At 45.4% G+C, this 19,171-nt stretch overlaps 1 protein-coding gene and 1 long non-coding RNA gene across 3 annotated transcripts in view; one reads left to right on the forward strand and one right to left on the reverse strand.

Moving 5' to 3' along the window:
* LOC134928535 (uncharacterized) overlaps nt 1-19,171 on the forward strand; it is a 411,940-nt gene that overhangs the window by 237,930 nt on the left and 154,839 nt on the right. The window contains exon 2 of the long non-coding RNA XR_010177944.1: nt 2,534-2,707. This is a non-coding gene — a long non-coding RNA (uncharacterized LOC134928535). The remainder of the gene's footprint in view (nt 1-2,533; nt 2,708-19,171) is intronic.
* ANXA13 (annexin A13) overlaps nt 1-19,171 on the reverse strand; it is a 245,292-nt gene that overhangs the window by 68,425 nt on the left and 157,696 nt on the right. For both annotated transcript variants that reach the window (XM_063924397.1, XM_063924398.1), the window contains 2 exons: nt 13,935-14,010; nt 2,591-2,685 (listed from right to left, as the gene is read on the reverse strand). In XM_063924397.1, coding sequence (XP_063780467.1) covers nt 2,591-2,685; nt 13,935-14,010 — 171 coding nt within the window. The remainder of the gene's footprint in view (nt 1-2,590; nt 2,686-13,934; nt 14,011-19,171) is intronic.

A 19,171-nucleotide genomic window follows, 5' to 3' on the forward strand; every position in this document is an offset into this window, starting at 1 on the left:
AGAGATAGAGACACACACACACAGAGAGTCCTCCTGGGTCCTGTCCCAGTGTGTAAGTAATACAGAGGCTGATGCTATTCTAGCATGTGACAAGATAAAAAAATTTTCCCTATGGGTATGTTAAGGTTGTTTAAGTTGTCTTTGTTCCACTACAAGAACATTTTATAAAATAGTTGTCTTTCTGTATAAACTGTACCCAGGCATTATTAAACTATTACTTTAAAACTAATATACACCATTGGTTTAAATTTAATATACACAATCTATACCTCCCACCATGACCCATTCCAGGAGGGACAAAATACTCTCTACTTCTTCATTTATGACTGCAAACACCTGTTTTGAAATACCTTTCTTATCAATTAAATAGTTTAACAAAGCTGATGCCAATCATATATTAAGAGGGAAGTCCTTGTACAAAGCATTTTGTCCCTCCTGGAATGGGACATGTTGGGAAGTATGCACAATCTAATATACATCCCCCACCTTCCACCGGGGGCCCCTCTGTCTTAAGTGCCCCGGGCACCACCAAGGCTTAATCCGGCCCTGGCCCCTCCTACCCCCCACTGCTGGCACCTTATTACCGAGGCCCCCCTCCCCCACCCGCCCACACCGCTGCACCGTGTAAACGGCACCGCTTGTGTAGAGTTTCGGAGGCTGCTCGGCATCTCAGGATGGTGAACAGTTTCATGGTCAAACTCCGAAAATAAAGCATTTTTGGAGTTTGATGAATGTCACAATTTCTACATCTCCTGGGGAATGTAGAAATTTTACGGATGATGAATATGCCCCTAATCTTCTCTAGCTGCACTCTTTGGGGTCTATTCATGAAGCAGTGAAAAGAGTGGAGAAAAGGACCAGTGGACAGGTTGCCTATGGCAACCAATCAGCTTTGAAGGAAGCCTTTATCAATTACATTTTAGAAAATGTAAGGGAGATGCTGATTGGTTGCCATGGGCAACTTCTCTACTAGTCCGTTTCCCCACTCTTTTCACTGCTTCATGAATAGACCCCTGTACATATCCTTCTTGGGCTGTGTGCCCCCTGACTAGTCTCCTTTATTAGTGTCTTCTGACGGCCTAGACCTGTTTGTTATCTGTGTCCACACTAATAGTCACAAGTTTCAGCTTAAGCCAGTGGTTCCCAACCTCGGTCTTCAAGTACCCCCCAACAGTTCATGTTTTCCAAGTCACCTAGCAGTTGAACAGGTGTATTCATTACTCACTGACACATTATAAAAGACCCACAGGTGGAGCTAATTATTTCACTTGCAATCCTGTGAGGAGACCTGGAAATCATGAACTGTTGGGGGTACTTGAGGACCGCGGTTGGGAACCACTCTCTTAGGCTGAATATTTTCATCGCACCCTTTGCATCAGTGGCTGTGTTAAGAGTTGTAGTGCTATTTGATACTTGTCTACTACTGTACTGTACTCAGTGCTGTACTGTCTTATTGTTTTGCCCTCTGTATGGTACTCCTTATCAGTTGTGGCGTCCTATAAAGTTTAATAATAAGAATAAGAATAATTTGATACCTGTCAACATTTCTATTTGGATATTCAGGACCATACTTCAGTCTACTGAAGTATATTCTACTCTGATCATGCCAGTCCCATTTCCATGTATACCACATCTATTTTGGGACTGTAAGTTTGTCTCCAGCCATCACTACCTTGGGCTTAGCATCAGGATTGACCAACGCATTACACCCGCTTTTTTTTCTTAATGAATTGTATGTTTCATTGTTATGAACATGTATTCAGCCCAAATTGGCCCTCATTCCGAGTTGTTCGCTCGCTAGCTACTTTTAGCAGCCGTGCAAACGCTAAGCCGCCGCCCTCTGGGAGTGTATCTTAGCTTAGCAGAAGTGCGAACGAAAGGATCGCACAGCGGCTACAAAAAATGATTGTGCAGCTTCTGAGCAGCTCGAGACCTACTCCCAGCTTACGATCACTTCAGAGTTGTTCGCTCGCTAGCTGCTTTTAGCAGCATTGCACATGCTAGGCTGCCGCCCTGTGGGAGTGTCTCTTAGCTTAGCAGAATAGCGAACGAAAGATTAGCAGAACTGCTACTAAATAATTTCTTGCAGTTTCTGAGTAGCTCCAGACCTGCTCCTAGATTGCGATCAGCTCAGTCCGTTTAGTTCCTGTTTTGACGTCACAAACACGCCCTGCGTTCGGCCAGCCGCGCCTGCGTTTCCCCAGGCACGCCTGCGTTTGTATCTGACATGCCTGCGTTTTTCCACACACTCCCCGAAAACAGTCAGTTACCACCCAGAAACACCCACTTCCTGTCAATCACTCTGCGGTCAGCAGTGCGATTGAAAAGCGTCGCTAGACCTTGTGTGAAACTGCATCGGCTGTTATGAAAGTACGTCGCGCGTGCGCATTGCACCGCATACGCATGCGCAGAATTGCCGTTTTTTTGCCTGATCGCTGCGCAGCGACAAAAAAAAGCTAGCGAACAACTCAGAATGGCCACCTATATCCATTCGGCCTCTTCTGTGTGTATAAAGCTATTTTCTCTTTAATAGGATACCTCCCAGCTAGATGTCTGTTGAACAACCAGCAGATAATGCAAGTACACACACCTTTCCATAAATTGTCTTGAATTTTTGCTTCACTTCTTGCCGCTGATCAGAAGACCTGTTTGCCAAAATTTCAATGATTGCCTGTTCATTGGTTCCTGGGAAAACAGACAGGTAACAGTAAGTAGCGGAATGCGCTCGTAGGAAGGTAAAATGAAATAACAATTTTGAACTTTCGTCTCACATTTAAGTATTTATTAATATTCTACTCATTAGTAGGAGGGTACGAGAAATAATGCTTGTTTGCAACTAGGACATAGCGATTTATGTAGCTAAAATATAAATTACAGTTATACAGAAAATATATTCAGTGTATTAACTTATTTTATTTATCTATCTATCCGACACTATTTTTTATCTTTTATGTACGGTATAAACTACACTACCCGCAATAGTTGGTAGGTGGCAGCACTGCACTGCAAAGAAAAAATGCTGCACTGCAAACACCACACACAAGTGTCATCAGCTGCTGGAAACAGAGGTCAGGGCTGCGGGGTGAATGTGGGTACACACTAGGCGATGTGCTCTGTGAGCGTCATCGCCAGTGTGTCTCCGCCCAGCCCGCCTAATGGCGGACATATACACTGTGCGATATTGCTAGTGACGTCATGCTGCGTCCAGGCTGTACATGTAGCTTTGGACGATGAGTCCAAATTGAGCTGCATGTACGGCCGACACCGTGGGTCATTATCAACCCGCGGGGCCGCGCATCGGCCATCGGAAGCTGCATACACAATGGGCAATATAGTAAACGATATCGCTCAGGAGGGGAAAATGAGCGATATACTATATCGCTAAGTGTGTATGCACCGTAACACTGATTTGCAGCCAGCGGCGCTTTAAGAGAGGAGGAGGCCCGTGTCCAGCCTCCTCCATTTGGGCCCCCTCCTCTCTGCTTACAGGGCTGAGAGTCTGAGCTCTAGAGGGCTCAGACTCTACTGCGTACGCGCAGATCACCAAGAAAGTGCCACACGGCCATTTCCCCAGTGATTTCTCTACTGCGCATGCGCATAACTCTGTGAAAATGGCTGCTGCACCATTTTTATGGTGTTTTTAACTGCGCTGTGGACACCAGTGCGGGCTTCCGGAGGGATGAGTTTTAAAAAAATGGGTGCAGTGTGTGTGGTGTGGGCCCTTCCTGACTCAGGGGCCCGTGTGCGCCGCACACACTGCACCCATTATAGATACACCAGTGTTTGCAGCCCATATCTACAGCACAATGCAGATCCTGGGGACAGCTGCAAGTAACTGTGGGATGGGAATGAGTGCTTCCTGTCATTAGCCACGTCCCCTCACGACATAATGCCATGATGTATGGGTATGTGAAGAAAGGGCGGTGCCAGTATGACGCTATTCTCTGAGTTGTGTCATCGCGCTCCTGAGTCCCACCAATCTCACTAGGGCCTGCTCACAGAAAATCAAAAGTACCCCAGATGTTCCAGTATAGTGGGCAGGAGACCGAGACATAGATAACAAATGAAGCAGCAGTACCCAAAGTAGGACTGCAGCAAAGAAGGCTAATAAGATATTATCATGCATAAAACGGGGAATGATGCAAGGGACGAGGGTGTTATACTCCCATTATATAAATCACTAGTGAGGCCACATCTTGAATACTGTGTGCAATTTTGGGCACCATATTACAAAAAGGATATCCTGGAGCTAGAAAAGGTTCAGAGGTGGGCGACCAAACTAATCAAGGGTATGGAGACGCTGGAATACGAGGAAAGGCTTGCAAGACTAGGCATGTTTACATTGGAAAAGAGGAAACTAAGAGGGGACATGATCAACCTCTACAAATATATAAGGGGTCAATACACAGAGCTTGGGAGGGACCTGTTTTCTATAAGATCAGCACAGAGGACACGTGGTCACTCGCTTAGGTTAGAGGAGAGGAGTTTCCGCACATTTAGGCAAAAAGGTTTTTTTCACAGTAAGGAAAATACGTGTTTGGAATTCCCTGCCTGAGAGAGTAGTAATTGCGGACTCAGTCAACATCTTTAAGAATGGGTTAGATAAATTCCTATTGGATAAAGATATTCAGGGTTATGGTGCGTAGTCACGCAATATAGTTAATATAACTAGTCCTAACAAAAAAATAACTAGTCCTATAATAGGACTGCATAGGAGACCACAGATAGGTTGAACTCGATGGACAATTGTCTTTTTTCAACCTTAAGGCCCGTACACACTGGCCGATATATTGGCCGTTCTCGTGAACGGCCGATATATCGCGGGTCCGTCGGCCAGTGTGTACGGCCGATACGTCTGTGAACTCCATCGCTCACATACGTATCGCGTCGGCCCCGCAGCACAGCCGACGGCCAACATATCTACAGATATATTGGCGTGTCGCTGTGTGTGTACGGCGGTCTGCCGACCGCCCGTACACATGCTGCGGCGGCCGGCGGTGATTGACAGCTGAACTGGGCGGGTGTGTGTACACGCCCGCCCAGTTCATGACGTCAGTCCCCGACGGATCGGGCAGTGTGTATGCTCAACACACTGCCGATCCGTCCATAGATATATCTGCAGATCAATTGATCTGCAGATATATCTTCCAGTGTGTACCCACCTTTAGCTACTAGGTTAGTATGTTACATAGATTATCACCTCGCCCCCTGGAACACAGACTCTGGAACAAAATGGTGTTTAATACTCCATTTTGTTTGGCTTTATACATTTCTGTGCTATCTGTCTGAAGTTATTAAAAGCTTGGAAATACCCCTAAACTGTGTTAGTTTATCTGACACATAGGGCGGTATTCAATTCTTTTCACCCCCTTCCATACCCGTTCTGTTTCTGACCTCGGGGGCATGGTATCATCATTTCAGCTAGCTACACCTGGAGTAGTGATGCACCCAACGCCTTACACAGCTAAACCTGATTACCATGGGCACGATATGCGCAATAACGAGGATCATTTTAGAAAGCAGATTGGCCGTGATATATCATTTGAATACCGCCCTAGCTGGAAAGTCCCTTGCTATCTGTATAGTTAAATGTTGCTGAAAAGAATCGGACACATCAACATATTGTGAGGCGTTAGTTCCATTGCTATTGCTGGGATAGGCATATGAATATCCTTACAAAGAACTTTATATGTATACCCGTATATATGAGTGGTATCCAAGACTGTGGTTTTCTAGCTATATAAGCGGAGAAACTGCGCCACAGCTGCAGCTTCATCCCCGGCGTGACTGCAGCAAAGCAGGTTATCCAGCTTATTTTGAGTATGGGGCCCTTGGATTTTACAGTTGATTGAACATATCTCTCCAAGACAACTTTGTAGCTAAATATATTCCACATTCATTGCTTATCAATGTTTAAATAAAGCTAGTCCCACTGGGAACACATAAATATCGTAACTTTGCTGCACTGTAAATTTGGGGCAAGGTCCGAACATGGAAGAAAAGTGATCGTGAGGATGGGATCTTATCCTAGCCCACGTCCTGGCAACTGAAGCATGATATAAACCCATACTTACTTACTTACTCAGAAGGTGAGGGAGACTCCCAGTTTTTCTCTTACACCGTAGAGGATGCTGGGGTCCACATTAGTACCATGGGGTATAGATGGGTCCACTAGGAGCCATTGGCACTTTAAGAGTTTGAGAGTGTGAGCTGGCTCCTCCCTCTATGCCCCTCCTACCAGACTCAGTTTAGAAAATGTGTCCGGAGGAGCCGGTCACAGCTAGGGGAGCTCTACAGAGCTTCTTTAGTAAAAGTTTATTTTAGAGTTTTTTATTTTACAGGGAGGCTGCTGGCAACAGCCTGCCTGCTTCGTGGGACTAAGGGGGGAGTAGTGTCCGCCCTGTGGGGTCTGAGCCACTATCTCGGCTGACAGGACACTGAGCTCCTGAGGGGATCGAACATTCCCCTCCACAGGGGATCGCTCACCCCAGCAGCATGCCGCCACCCCCTTACAGAGCCAAAAGATCTGTGGCGAGTTAGTCACCGGTCCCCCTAGCAAGCGAGGAGCCGGTGTGAAGATGGCAGCAGCAGGGTATGGAGCGCAGTACTAACTGCTGTTGAAGTCGAGAATATTAGACCCACATGCATCACGTGCAAACACCACAGAGTGGCCTCCGTGTGGGTGCTTGTTCTGCCTTGCGTGCGCATACTCGCACGTTGCGTATATTGGCTCACGAAGTCCTACGTATTAGCGCGTGGTATGAATAAATACGGTAGCATACGCATTCGCATTGAAAAGCCACAAAGACATATCTGATATTTAATCCACATAGTGCACAATTTACACATAGCCTACACGCACCACACCAGCAAGTTACATTTGCTTCAGAGGTATAACAACAGAGGGATTCAACTTTACAGGATATGAGGGGACAGAATTAGGTTAGGAGGTGGTGTTTGGTATCCAGCTGTACAGTATTTCAAGGGCAATATTCCGGTAGCAGTTTGCAGAAAGTAGCACGCTCCTGCGCATAGATATGCGCAGGAGTACCATATTAATATTACACTGTATTTACTGTACTCTTGATATTCGGCGGGAACCCAGTGGACGACATCTGCAAGTACACCTGGACCAGGCATCGCCCACCTATTCAAACCAACCTATGACCCCTCCTGTACTTTAAATGACCAGCCCTTTGACCTATGGATGAAGAGATTACAGTTTCCTTTGTTTCATGCTTTGGACTAATGTATAAAAGCCAAGCCACCTGGCCGGTCAGACACATTCTCTGAAGGTCATCTATCCAGATTGACTGAGGACCGGAACCAGGTGGCGCTGGCGAACAAACGTATGTATCATTGATTTTAGCCTTTTCTCTTATGTGATTGTATTTCTGTTGTACCCCCTTTTAAGTAAATATTTGTTGCTGGGTTGGACCTCAACATTACATATACAATTGGTGTCGCATTTCCTTTCCTGTTAGGGGTTATAAAGTGTATTCCGCCGCACATGTAGCTACTTTGTGCTTACAGCGTGACGGCGTGCTTACACAACGTGTACGCATTTCATGGGGGCTTTATACACACACACTGAGCGGTCGCAGCAGCCTAAACATTTGTGCATTTAAGGCAGAGGTTCTCAAACTCGGTCCTCGGGGGCACACACAGTGCATGTTTTGCAGGTAACCCAGCAGGTGCACAGGTGTATTAATTACTCACTGACACATTTTAAAAGGTCCACAGGTGGAGCTAATTATTTCACTTGCGATTCTGTGAGGAGACCTGCAAAACATGCACTGTGTGTGCCCCCGAGGACCGAGTTTGAGAACCTCTGATTTAAGGTATTGCTTTTCTTTCCTGAAAGTTAAACGAACTTAACACTACACTCCGAGGCTCAGCGGTACATAGTGCGGCGCTGTGAGGGGCACCCTGAGCCAGCGCCTACACCCTACACTGAACCCCAATCCTATCAGGGTCCCAGGATCGCTGCCAGCACAATTCCTCAGGCCAGTATAATCTCCAGAAGAGCGGGAAGACAGTGCCATGAAGGGGGCGGAGCTTCTCCTCAGAGCGGACCCAGCAGCATTCACCGCCATTTTCCTGCCTGCAGAAGCGCTGTCAGTGAGAGCTGTCCCTCCAATTCAACTCCAGCTATCTCTTACGGTACCAGGGGGTTGTAGAAGGGGGAGAGGCTGTATAAAGACTGTGTAACCTATTAAGGTGCACAGTCAGCGCTGGTTGGGGGTCTCCCTATACCTTTAAAGCGCTGTGTGTGGGTTGGCTCCAATCTCTGTGTCTCTCTTGCCATTCTTGGGGGTGAAACTCTGTCTGCCCCTTCCCTGTGTGTGTGTGGAGTGTCTGTGGTCTCCATTAAGCTATGTCCAGGGACTCTGTGTCATATTCTGCAGAGGATATGTCCTCTCAGGATGATCCCATTCCATGTTATCAGGATTGCACTGAGCGCAGATACCAAATATAAAAAAAAGTGATGTCAAACGGCGCTACCAACCCATATAGCTCTTAGACATTCTTCAGATAAACATGATGATGAATTATCTGAAGAATGTCTAAGAGCCATATGGGTTGGTAGAGCCGTGTGACATCACTTTTTTTATATTTTGTATGCACCTAAGAGTTTGTTGGTGAAGGCTCTATTCGTGATATCACTGGCTGCAACCTCATACTGTGAGCGCAGTGTGGCTCTTTATTCTTTTCTATTTTAGCGCAGATACCAGCAAGGGAGCCGGAATGGTTATCCTCTATTAGAACTATGATTTCTCAGATTTCTACTAGGGTTGCATAGAATGAATCTGCAACTCAGGTTTTACAGAACTCTATGGCAGTTTGGCCCGGTTCTGTTACCTCAAGACCCCCTACTGTATGCTCCCACAAACGTGCTCTTGCCCAGTTTATGCAAGATGACACGGATACCGATTCTGACATGGCAGACGGTGATGTGGATGTGCTCAGGGGGGCGGCATCTCTTGCAAAAGTGGTGCAGTTGATGATAGAGGCTATTAGAGATGTGTTGAATATTGCTGATACAACACCTGAACAGGTCGAGGAGGCTTACTTCACTGACAATAAGAAAGCCTCGCTAACCTTCCCTGCGTCTAAAGAATTAAATGAATTTGAGAAAGCATGGAAAAACCCGGAAAAAAAAATCCATATCCCTAGGAGGGTTCTGGTTGCTTTCCCCTTCCCTGGGGAGGATAGGAAAAAATGTGAAAACCCACCCATAGTTGACGTGTCTGTATCCAGACTCAAAAAAGGTGCTTTTACCTGTTCCAGGATCTACCGCCTTAAAAGAGCCAGCTGATCACAAAATTGACACTACGCTCAAATCCATATACACGGCTTCAGGGGCGATACTACATGCAACTATTGCCTGTGCATGGATTTCCAAAGCTATAGTAAAGTGGTCAGGCACGTTACTTGAGGATTTGGATACAATGGATAAAAGTGATGTTGAATTGTTTTTACGTAACATTCAGGATTCTGCAGGATTTATGGTGGAATCCATGAAAGACCTGGGTTCCATGGCTGCAGGGATATCTTCCATGTCTGTCTCAGCTCGTAGGGGACTTTGGCTGCGCCAGTGGTCTGCAGACGTGGAATCCAGGAGAGGTGTGGAGACCCTACCCTACACAGGTCAGGCTCTCTTTGGGGAAGCGTTGGATGTGTGGATTTCCACGGCTACAGCGGGTAAGTCTCCTTTTCTTCCCTCAGCTGCACCTGCTACGAAGAAACCCTTTTCTTCAGTTGCATCTCAGTCCTTTCGGACTGCCAAAGCAAGAAAGGCCAAGCCATCTAACACCTTCTTTAGAGGAGGTCGGTCAAAATCCAAGAAACCTGCTGCGGCGTGTTCCCAGGAACAGCAACCTACTTCGGGTACGCCAAAGTCCTCAGCATGATGGTGGACCATGCGGCCTGGAGGTGAGACCGGTAGGGCGAGACTCAGGCATTTCAGTCACGTCTGGGTGTCGTCCGGCCTGGATCCCTGGGTGCAAGATATTGTGTCCCAGGGGTACAGGCTGGAATTTCAAGATCTCCCTCCTCACCGGTTCTTCAAATCAGGCTTGCCAGCTTTGCTGGCAGACAGGGCTATACTACAGGAAGCCATCCAGAAGTTGGTGGAGGCACAGGTTATTGTACCAGTTCCTCCCCATATGCAAAACAAAGGTTATTATTCTAACCTTTTCGTGGTACCGAAACCGGATGGTCAGGCCCATTCTGAACTTAAAATCGCTATACCCCTTCCTGAGAGAGTTCAAGTTCAAAATGGAGTCTCTAAGGGCGGTGATATCAGGTCTGGAGGAGGGGGAATTCCTGGTATACCTGGATATCAAAGATGCGTACCTCCGCATTCCGATTTGGCCGCCGCATCAAGCTTATTTCCGATTCGCACTGTTGGACTGTCATTTTCAATTCCAGGCCCTGCCATTCGGCCTCTCCACAGCACTGAGGGTATTCACCAAGGTGATGGCGGAAATGATGGTTCTCCTCCGCAGACAGGGGGTGAACATAATTCCATATCTGGACGATCTGTTGATAAAGGCATCGTCCAAGGAGAAGCTGTTACAGTCCATAGTTCTCATGACCCATCTACTCAGGGAACATGGTTGGATCCTGAATCTTCCAAAATCACATTTGGAACCAACCAGGAGGTTGTCCTTTCTGGGAATGATCCTCGACAGGGAAGTGCAGAGGGTGTTTCTTCCAGAGGAAAAAGCGTTGGTGATACAAATAATGTTCCAGGATGTCCTGAAGCCAGCCCGGGTGTCGGTTCATCAGTGCATTCGCCTTCTGGGGAAGATGGTGGCCTCTTACGAGGCTCTGCAGTATGGGAGGTTTCATGCTCGGTCCTTCCAACTGGATCTCCTGGACAAGTGGTCAGGATCTCATCTACTCATGCACCGGAGAATACGTCTGTCGCCAAAGGCAAGGATTTCACTCCTCTGGTGGTTACAATTGCCTCACCTTCTGGAGGGCCGCAGGTTCGGGATTCAGGACTGGATCCTTCTAACCATGGATGCAAGTCTCTGGGGCTGCGGCGCAGTCACTCAAGGGGAAACCTTCCAAGGAAGGTGGTCAAGTCTGGAAGCCGGCCTACCGATAAACATTCTGGAACTAAGCGCCATCTACAATGGTCTTCTCCAAGCGGCCCATCTTCTGAGAAATCGGGCCATTCAAGTGCAGTCAGACAATGTAACGACAGTGGCTTACATAAACCAACATGGCGGAACAAAGAGCAGAGCTGCAATGTCAGAGGTAACAAGAATCATCCTCTTGGCAGAAAAACACACGTTGGCGCTGTCAGCAATATTCATTCCGGGAGTAGACAGCTGGGAAGCGGACTTCCTCAGCAGACACAATCTCTATCCAGGGGAGTGGGGTCTCCATCCGGAGGTGTTCAAGGAGGTAACAGATCTTTGGGGTGTACCCCAAATAGACATGATGGCCTCTCGTCTCAACAAGAAGCTTCAGCGATATTGTTCCAGGTCGAGGAACCCGCAAGCAGTGGCGGTGGACGCCCTAGTGACTCCGTGGGTATTCCAGTCGTTGTACGTGTTTCCGCCACTCCCACTCATTCCAAGAGTGCTAAAGCTCATAAGGAGAAAAAGGGTTCAAGTTATCCTCATTGCTCCAGACTGGCCAAGAAGGTCTTGGAACGCGGATCTTCTGGATCTACTGCTAGTAGAGCCGAGGCCTCTTCCTCCTTGGGTGGACCTGCTGGAGCATGGGCCGTTTGCCTATCAAGACTTACCATGGCTACGTTTGACGGCATGGAGGTTGAACACCAGATACTAGCTTGGAAGGGCATTCCGAACAAGGTTATTCCTACCCTGATATAGGCTAGGAAAAGAGTAAACATTACCATCGTATTTGGAAAAAATATGTGTCTTGGTGTAAGTCCAAGAAGTTTCCTACAGTGGAGTTTCAACTGGGACGTTTTCTCCTCTTCCTGCAAGCAGGTGTGGATATGGGCCTGAGGTTAGGGTCCATAAAGGTTAAATTTCGGCCCTATCCATTTTCTTCCAGAAACAGTTGGCTGCCCTCCCTGAGGTTCAGACCTTTTTGAAGGGAGTTCTGCACATCCAACTTCCCTTTGTATCGCCTACGGCGCCCTGGGATCTTAACGTGGTGTTGCAGTTCCTCCAGTCGGACTGGTTTGAGCCTCTACAGGAGGTTGAGGTCAAGTTTCCCACGTGGAAGGCTGTCACTTTGTTGGCCTTAGCTTCTGTTAGACGTGTGTCGGAGTTGGGGGCTTTGTCATGTAAAAGCCCATACTTGATCTTCAATGAAGATAGAGCTGAGCTTCGGACATGTCAGCAGTTTCTTCCAAAGGTTGTGTCGGCATTTCCTATCAACCAACCTATTGTGGTGCCAGTTGTGACTGACTCCTCAATTTCATCAAAGTCCTTAGATGTTGTAAGGGCTCTACAAATCTATGTGAGGAAGACTGCTCGTCACAGAAAATTGGACTCTCTGTTTGTCCTGTATGATCCCAAGAAAATTGGGTGTCCTGCTTCTAAGCAGACGATCTCTCGCTGGATCAGGTTCACTATCCAGCATGCGCATTCTATGGCAGGCTTGCCGTGTCCTACGTCTGTTAAGGCCCACTCTACTCGTAAGGTGGGATCTTCCTGGGCGGCTGCCCGGGGTGTCTCGGGTTTACAACTCTGCCGAGCTGCTACTTGGTCGGGGTCAAACACGTTTGCAAAGTTCTACAAGTTCGATACATTGGCCTCTGAGGACCTTAAGTTTGGTCAATCAGTTCTGCAGGCACCTCCGCGCTCTCCCTCCCGTTCTGGGAGCTTTGGTACATCCCCATGATACCAATGTGGACCCCTGCATCCTCTAGGACGTAAGAGAAAATAGGATTATAATTACTTACCGGTAAATCCTTTTCTCGTAGTCCGTAGAGGATGCTGGGCGCCCGCACAGCGCTGCGTTTTCCTGCAGTGGTTTTCTGGTTCAGTACAACTTTGTTTTTAGTTAAGTACTACATTGTTACTTGGTAAGTAATGTTTCAGCTGTTGCTGAGTTTCCAAGCTTGTTAGCTTGGTTTGCCTTCTGTGTGTGAGCTGGTGTGAATCTCGCCACTATCTGTGTTAAATCCTTCTCTCGAAGTTGTCCGTCTCCTCTGGCACAGTTTCTAGACTGAGTCTGGTAGGAGGGGCATAGAGTGAGGAGCCAGCCCACACTCTCAAACTCTTAAAGTGCCAATGGCTCCTAGTGGACCCGTCTATACCCCATGGTACTAATGTGGACCTCAGCATCCTCTACGGACTACGAGAAAAGGATTTACCAGTAGGTAATTAAAATCCTATTTTCGGTTAGTCCCCCTCACTCCCAGAACAATGGGTGAATCTCCCGCATCCCACCCACTTCCTAGTGAAGTGGGCAGGATGAGGGAGATAATACCAGGAATCACAGGTCTGTATGGAGGGTGTGGGGCTAAATACCACGATTCGCATCATTTTAGCCATGCCACTTCCCCACAGTCTCGCGATTCACAGCCTTTTGCCGCACCGAAGACACCGGACCCACTCACAAAAGTGTCAGCTACATCTCCTCTTCGGCTTCTCCCGAAGAGGAGCAACTAAAAGTCGACAAGTATGTATATATCCCTGGAAAAAAAAATCCCTATTGCTTATATTTTTCTGGGGCATATCACAATTATTAATAAATATGAACCAACATATTTGACTCTCCCATTGGCCCAGATTTATCAAGCCTAACTGCCATGTTACAGGCTGTGTGAGATAAAGTACCAGCCAACCAGCTTCTAACTGCCATGTTACAGGCTGTGTTTGAAAAATGACAGGTGCTGATTGGTTGGTACTTTATCACTGTGCTATTTATCACTCTCCAAGGCTTGATAAATCTGAGCGATATCTGTGACATGTGTGTTAGCATCGTACACCTACCCAGCCCTTTACAGGCCTTGTGCAGCTTCTTTGCATCTCGTTCCGCATCGAAATCATGATGATGATGGATGGTTGGCTGGAAAAACAAAACACAAATAATTATAGATTAGACCTTTATAATGACTCATTGATTTATGAGCTATGTGAGTATTTTGTACAATTTTTGGAGAGTTATTTTCCATGTAGTTTTATTAAATAGGAAAATGATACGCTAGAATCTTGTACAACACAAAAGAACCTCAGGTACATTCCGTGGTTCCCCAAAATTGAGAAAATTGTGCATCCCACAGTAGGCCCTACCCTAGATATCTGGAAATCGATTAGGACTAAATATGCCCTCTCAACCAGTAAGTCCCCCCTCATGCCCATCCTAGGTAACCTCACATTTACTCCAGGACTGTCGGGGGAGATAGCTGCCAGATGGAAAACTCTTGGACTAGAACGGGCACATCAGATGTATAGTCGAGGTGCAATCAGATCTTTTTCAGATTTGTGCGGTTCGGAAAATGTACCCCCCAAGGACTTTTGGTTCTATTTACAACTCCGCCATTTTGTCCAATCACAGGGAAAGTACCTGACTCTCAACAGGGAATTTACCCCTTTTGAGAAACTATGCATACAGACTTCGGCTCCTGCACACGTAATCTCTAAGGTCTACCGGATTGTTCTGGATGGTACATTTCCTGATACCCCCACTTTCTGCACAACTTGGGATTCTGACCTTATCCATAGAGGGATACATATAGACTGGAAGAAACAATGTACTATAATGGCGCAGAGTTCCACTAGCCTGGAGGTCAGTGAAACTCAGTACAAGCTATTAATGAGATGGTATTGGTGCCCCACTTTACTCCATAAATGTTATCCGTCTGTATCGCCCCTGTGTTAGAGATGTGGGGGAGACAGGGGCACACTAATACATATCTGGTGGGACTGCTCACTCATAACCCCGTTCTGGCACAAGATTATAAAACTGGCATCCAGGGTGGTGGGATGTGAAGTACCAAAGGGTCCTGACTTCTGGCTGCTGTCACACACCGATATTCCTATATCCAGATATAAACATTCCTTAATAAAACACTTAAGTAACGCAGCGAGAGCAGTGATCCCATTCCACTGGCGTTCATCGGCAGCACCTACGATTTGGGAATGGTGTCAAAGAGTGGACTTTTATATGCGTATGGAGGACATCTACTACACTGCTCTAGAAAAACGTCCCACATACACTTCAACCTGGTTTCCGTGGCTTGAATTTAAGACCACGCGAGAATATACTGCACTGACCCCAATGAACCACGCTTCATGACAACCCCCCTGAGTACCACACACACTCGGATAAATGCTCCAGATTATAAACTGACTTACCTGTACCCCAACCCTTGTCTTACCCATCCTTCCCTCCCACCTACCTCTTACTATTTGATTTAGTGTTATTGTTATTTTTCTTATTTGTTGTTTCCGGAAATTACATAGAAACCTAATTGTTAATTATTTGTTATATATGAGACAAATGGTCACATGGTTGACTGCCCTGTACATGAGATATCCAAACTATTTGTGTCTCTGTTTTTTTCTTTTGTTACCTGAAAAATTTAAAATAAAGAATCTATAAAAAATAGGAAAATGATGTTGTAGAGGATGCAGGTGATATAAGTGATTTGCATATAATAATAATAATCATTAGATATGTAATTTGTTTATTACTTATAGCTACAGTGTGTCAGTGGGGGATGTTTTTTAGCTGTTAGGACTAAAAAAAAAAAAGTAAAATGTGTGGCCCACAGGGAGAGATGTATCAAGCTGTAGAGAGAGATAGGAATATCCAAGTACCCATAGTACATTACCACAGGTAATGATATTGCCCTGGGCTATCCTATTAGCCCTGATAAGCCGGCAAGAGCTGTGGCTTATCAGGGTTTCTGTTGCTGCACCGGTTGCCGGGACCTGACAGTTCTCGATGTAGCTCTGACCTCCTGCTCCCCGGTCACATGACTGCTCCCCTGCCATGTGACCGCCGCCTGGGTCAGGGAAAGAGGGAGGCTGCAGCGCTGCTCCGGCTTCCCCGCCGGGGGGTCTAGGCACTCAGTGTTGGCTCCTGGGCCGCGGCATCCTCACTGCAGTCCCAACCTGCTGTTGCTAAACTGCTGGTCGTCGCGGCTTCTCAGGGATTATGTTTCGCCTGCCTCAGGCAGGCAAAACCAAATCCCCAGAAACAGATGCGTTTTCAAGTGAAAATGGGGCTGTTTCTCATGGAAACACGCAGGTTTCACTGAACCTGTGTGTTTTCAGGAGGAAAGTTGTTTTTTATGGGCGATCCTAATTGGATAGCACCTGATGTTTCATCTCCTGTGTCGAAGTCAAAAATATTACATAAAGAGAACATACAAACTACACACATTTAAGTCGCTATACTTGCAAATACGCGCAGCGAGCACAGCCATATATGGTAACACACGCATTTACACGGACATGCCACAGAGATGGATTCGACACTTATTTCATACAGTACATAATTATAATAATATCAAGCACCAGCCATCATGATGATTTAAAATTATCTAATGAAGTAATGTCATGAATGTGTATTATTTGAACTAAACAATTTAGACCAGTCATGTTTACTGTTAAAACAAACAGCTTAATGTGTAGATTAATTTGATACTTGTTATGAAGTTGTAGGACATTGCAGCGAATAGTTATGATTACATGTATAAAAACTAAAATCACTTTGTTAGAACAATGAATGTTACAGTGGACAGGGAACTCAGGCCAGCCCTTTGGATGTCTTCAAGGCTGAATCTGATTACCATATACAAAGGAACTGGTGACTCATCATGAGTCCCCTCCCCCAGAAACTAGATGAGACATAAGCTGACCACACAGGAGGTCAGTTACTTGCTTTTTGGTCTCAGAGGATGATGGAGGAGTTGCTGGCAGTTCAGTTCCTGTATTTATTTACAGAGAGAGGGAGACATAAGCTGCATTGGAGGGAACGGTAATTGTATCGCTGGCATGTAACTGAAACTGTATGTAATTGCATGTTCTAACTGCTTACTGTGTGAGTGTAACCATGTAACTATAGGTATACTGTACTTTGTAATATATATTGAATCCATATCCTTTTTAATAACAAATATAGACATCAATGAGCTTTGGAACTCAGATAATGTGTGGGTGTATTGTTTTCTCTTATGGGATGCAGTGTTTTGCGATGTTTAGCGCACATACATGGGATATGGCAATAAGAGGTGCAGGCGTTTACAATATATATTAGAGCGGGCATTTTAAATATTTTGTGAGAAATCAATTTGGCATTCATAAATGGGGGCTGGTCCGCGATATCACGTTCTTAATGATGCACTGTACATTATAAACGCGACGCTGTGGTCGATCAGCTTGTGATGGACGCATCATAAAAGCTGAGAAAATCATCATATCCGTGTGTATTGTTGTGTTATTAGTAAGACGCTGATATGAAATTTCAAGTGACAATGCGTTTCTCATAATATTTAAGATGCAAACATTTATTTTTATTGTTGCAAAACAAGGTTCAAATAAGTCATATTGTGTTTGATTCAGATTGGATTGCTTATCTGTTAAGTAGGGTTAAAAGTACATTTAAAAGTTGCTGCATAGCCTTGATATAGTTTTTATTTTTAACTTGGGCCTAAAATAACTTCTGATGCTTGAATGATGTGTGATTTCTTTGTGACAAAGGAAGCCGCATGGTCTGTCCTCCATTTTGGACTAACCACATGGCCTGTCCACCATTTTGTGTAACCCTCATGGATGTGGAAGGGGGAGGAGCAGCGGCCATTTTGGGAAGGTCATTTTTCTAAATGGCTGATTTTCAGTCTGCTCAGAATAATCAGCTTTCCTTGGTCACATGAAACACGATTTATGAGTTACCAATGCATTTATTTAACCCATGCCATAGTCGATTACAAATAGTTTCAGCTGGGCCTAGTGAGAATTAATAGATGAATACTTGATGTAAGAATTACACACTGATAAAAAAAAAAGAAAAAAAAGTTTTTTTTTCCTTTTACCTCTAGGATTTAGTTAAAATCTGCTTGCCAGTTTAGGATAGCCATTGAAATGTTAATTAACCTGTCCCACTACCCTCTTGAACAGGCATATGAACCTCTGTTGATATGCAAATTAGAAGCACTGAATGGGTAAATGAGTCTCAGGAGACCAGTGAATGGTACATATATATAATTATTATAATTATGTGTATATTTATATCAGTGTATGTTCTGCAAGATAGCTATCTAATCTGAATCATATCATTTAAATTATTGATTATTGCTAGAGTCATTATAGATCTGTGTGAAATAGGATACATTTGTTGCTATATAGGTAAATTTATAGGTAAATTTGAAATAACAGTATTTTAAGGAAGTAAGCGTAAAGACACAAACGCAGGTCTGCATAAAAGTTTATACAGAACAAGTTGTGTCTAGTGGGCAATAGTAATTAGTATTGTTCACATTTATAGAGCTGTGTGATTTATTGCGGACACGTGTCTTGAACAAAGTACAGGACTGCGCACGCAGCGTAAGAGACACGCACGGTCGCGTGTTTGCGCAAAGTGCATAAGAATGCGGGCGCTGATTACAAATTATACAATAGTGTCGTTTAGTTCAAAGGTGGGATAGTAGACATTTAATACAATAGCACATAACTATGAGATTTCAAAAGCAGGTTACTCTAAATTTAGTTTAAAAACTGTATTGCCTCTGGGGTAAAGCTGCCTATCTGAATGAATTTAAATTCTCTGTACAGAAAAACAAAGTGTATTTGAGTGAGCGAACGTAAGAGTGAGTGAAATTCGAACCCAGTAATTCGGGATCCCGTTGTGTGGTACATCAAGTGAGTGGAGACTTGGTGGCGTGAGGCGGCTGACTCACGTTAGTATAAAGTATAATACGCAAATCGTGAGGTGATTTGTAAAGGAGCGTGATAGTGCATTGTATTGCGAAGTTTTGAAGTTAAAAGGTTTTTGTATTACGCTCCGGACTGAGGGTCGCAGTTTGTACATCGACCCGTGGTCGTATGGCAGATAGGTAACAAGTACCTATATGCTGTGCGATTGGACCGCGCATTTGTGGGTGCGATATATATAGCGCAACTGGATACACCTTTACGAGTTTTTGCGTAAAATCGTGGTACCATTAGCGCTGTATAGAGCATACGCAAGTGTGATTTGTGTATAAGGTTATAGAGAGTTTTCG

This window comes from Pseudophryne corroboree, chromosome 5, assembly GCF_028390025.1.
Source record: "Pseudophryne corroboree isolate aPseCor3 chromosome 5, aPseCor3.hap2, whole genome shotgun sequence".
NCBI classification, from domain to species: domain Eukaryota; kingdom Metazoa; phylum Chordata; class Amphibia; order Anura; family Myobatrachidae; genus Pseudophryne; species Pseudophryne corroboree.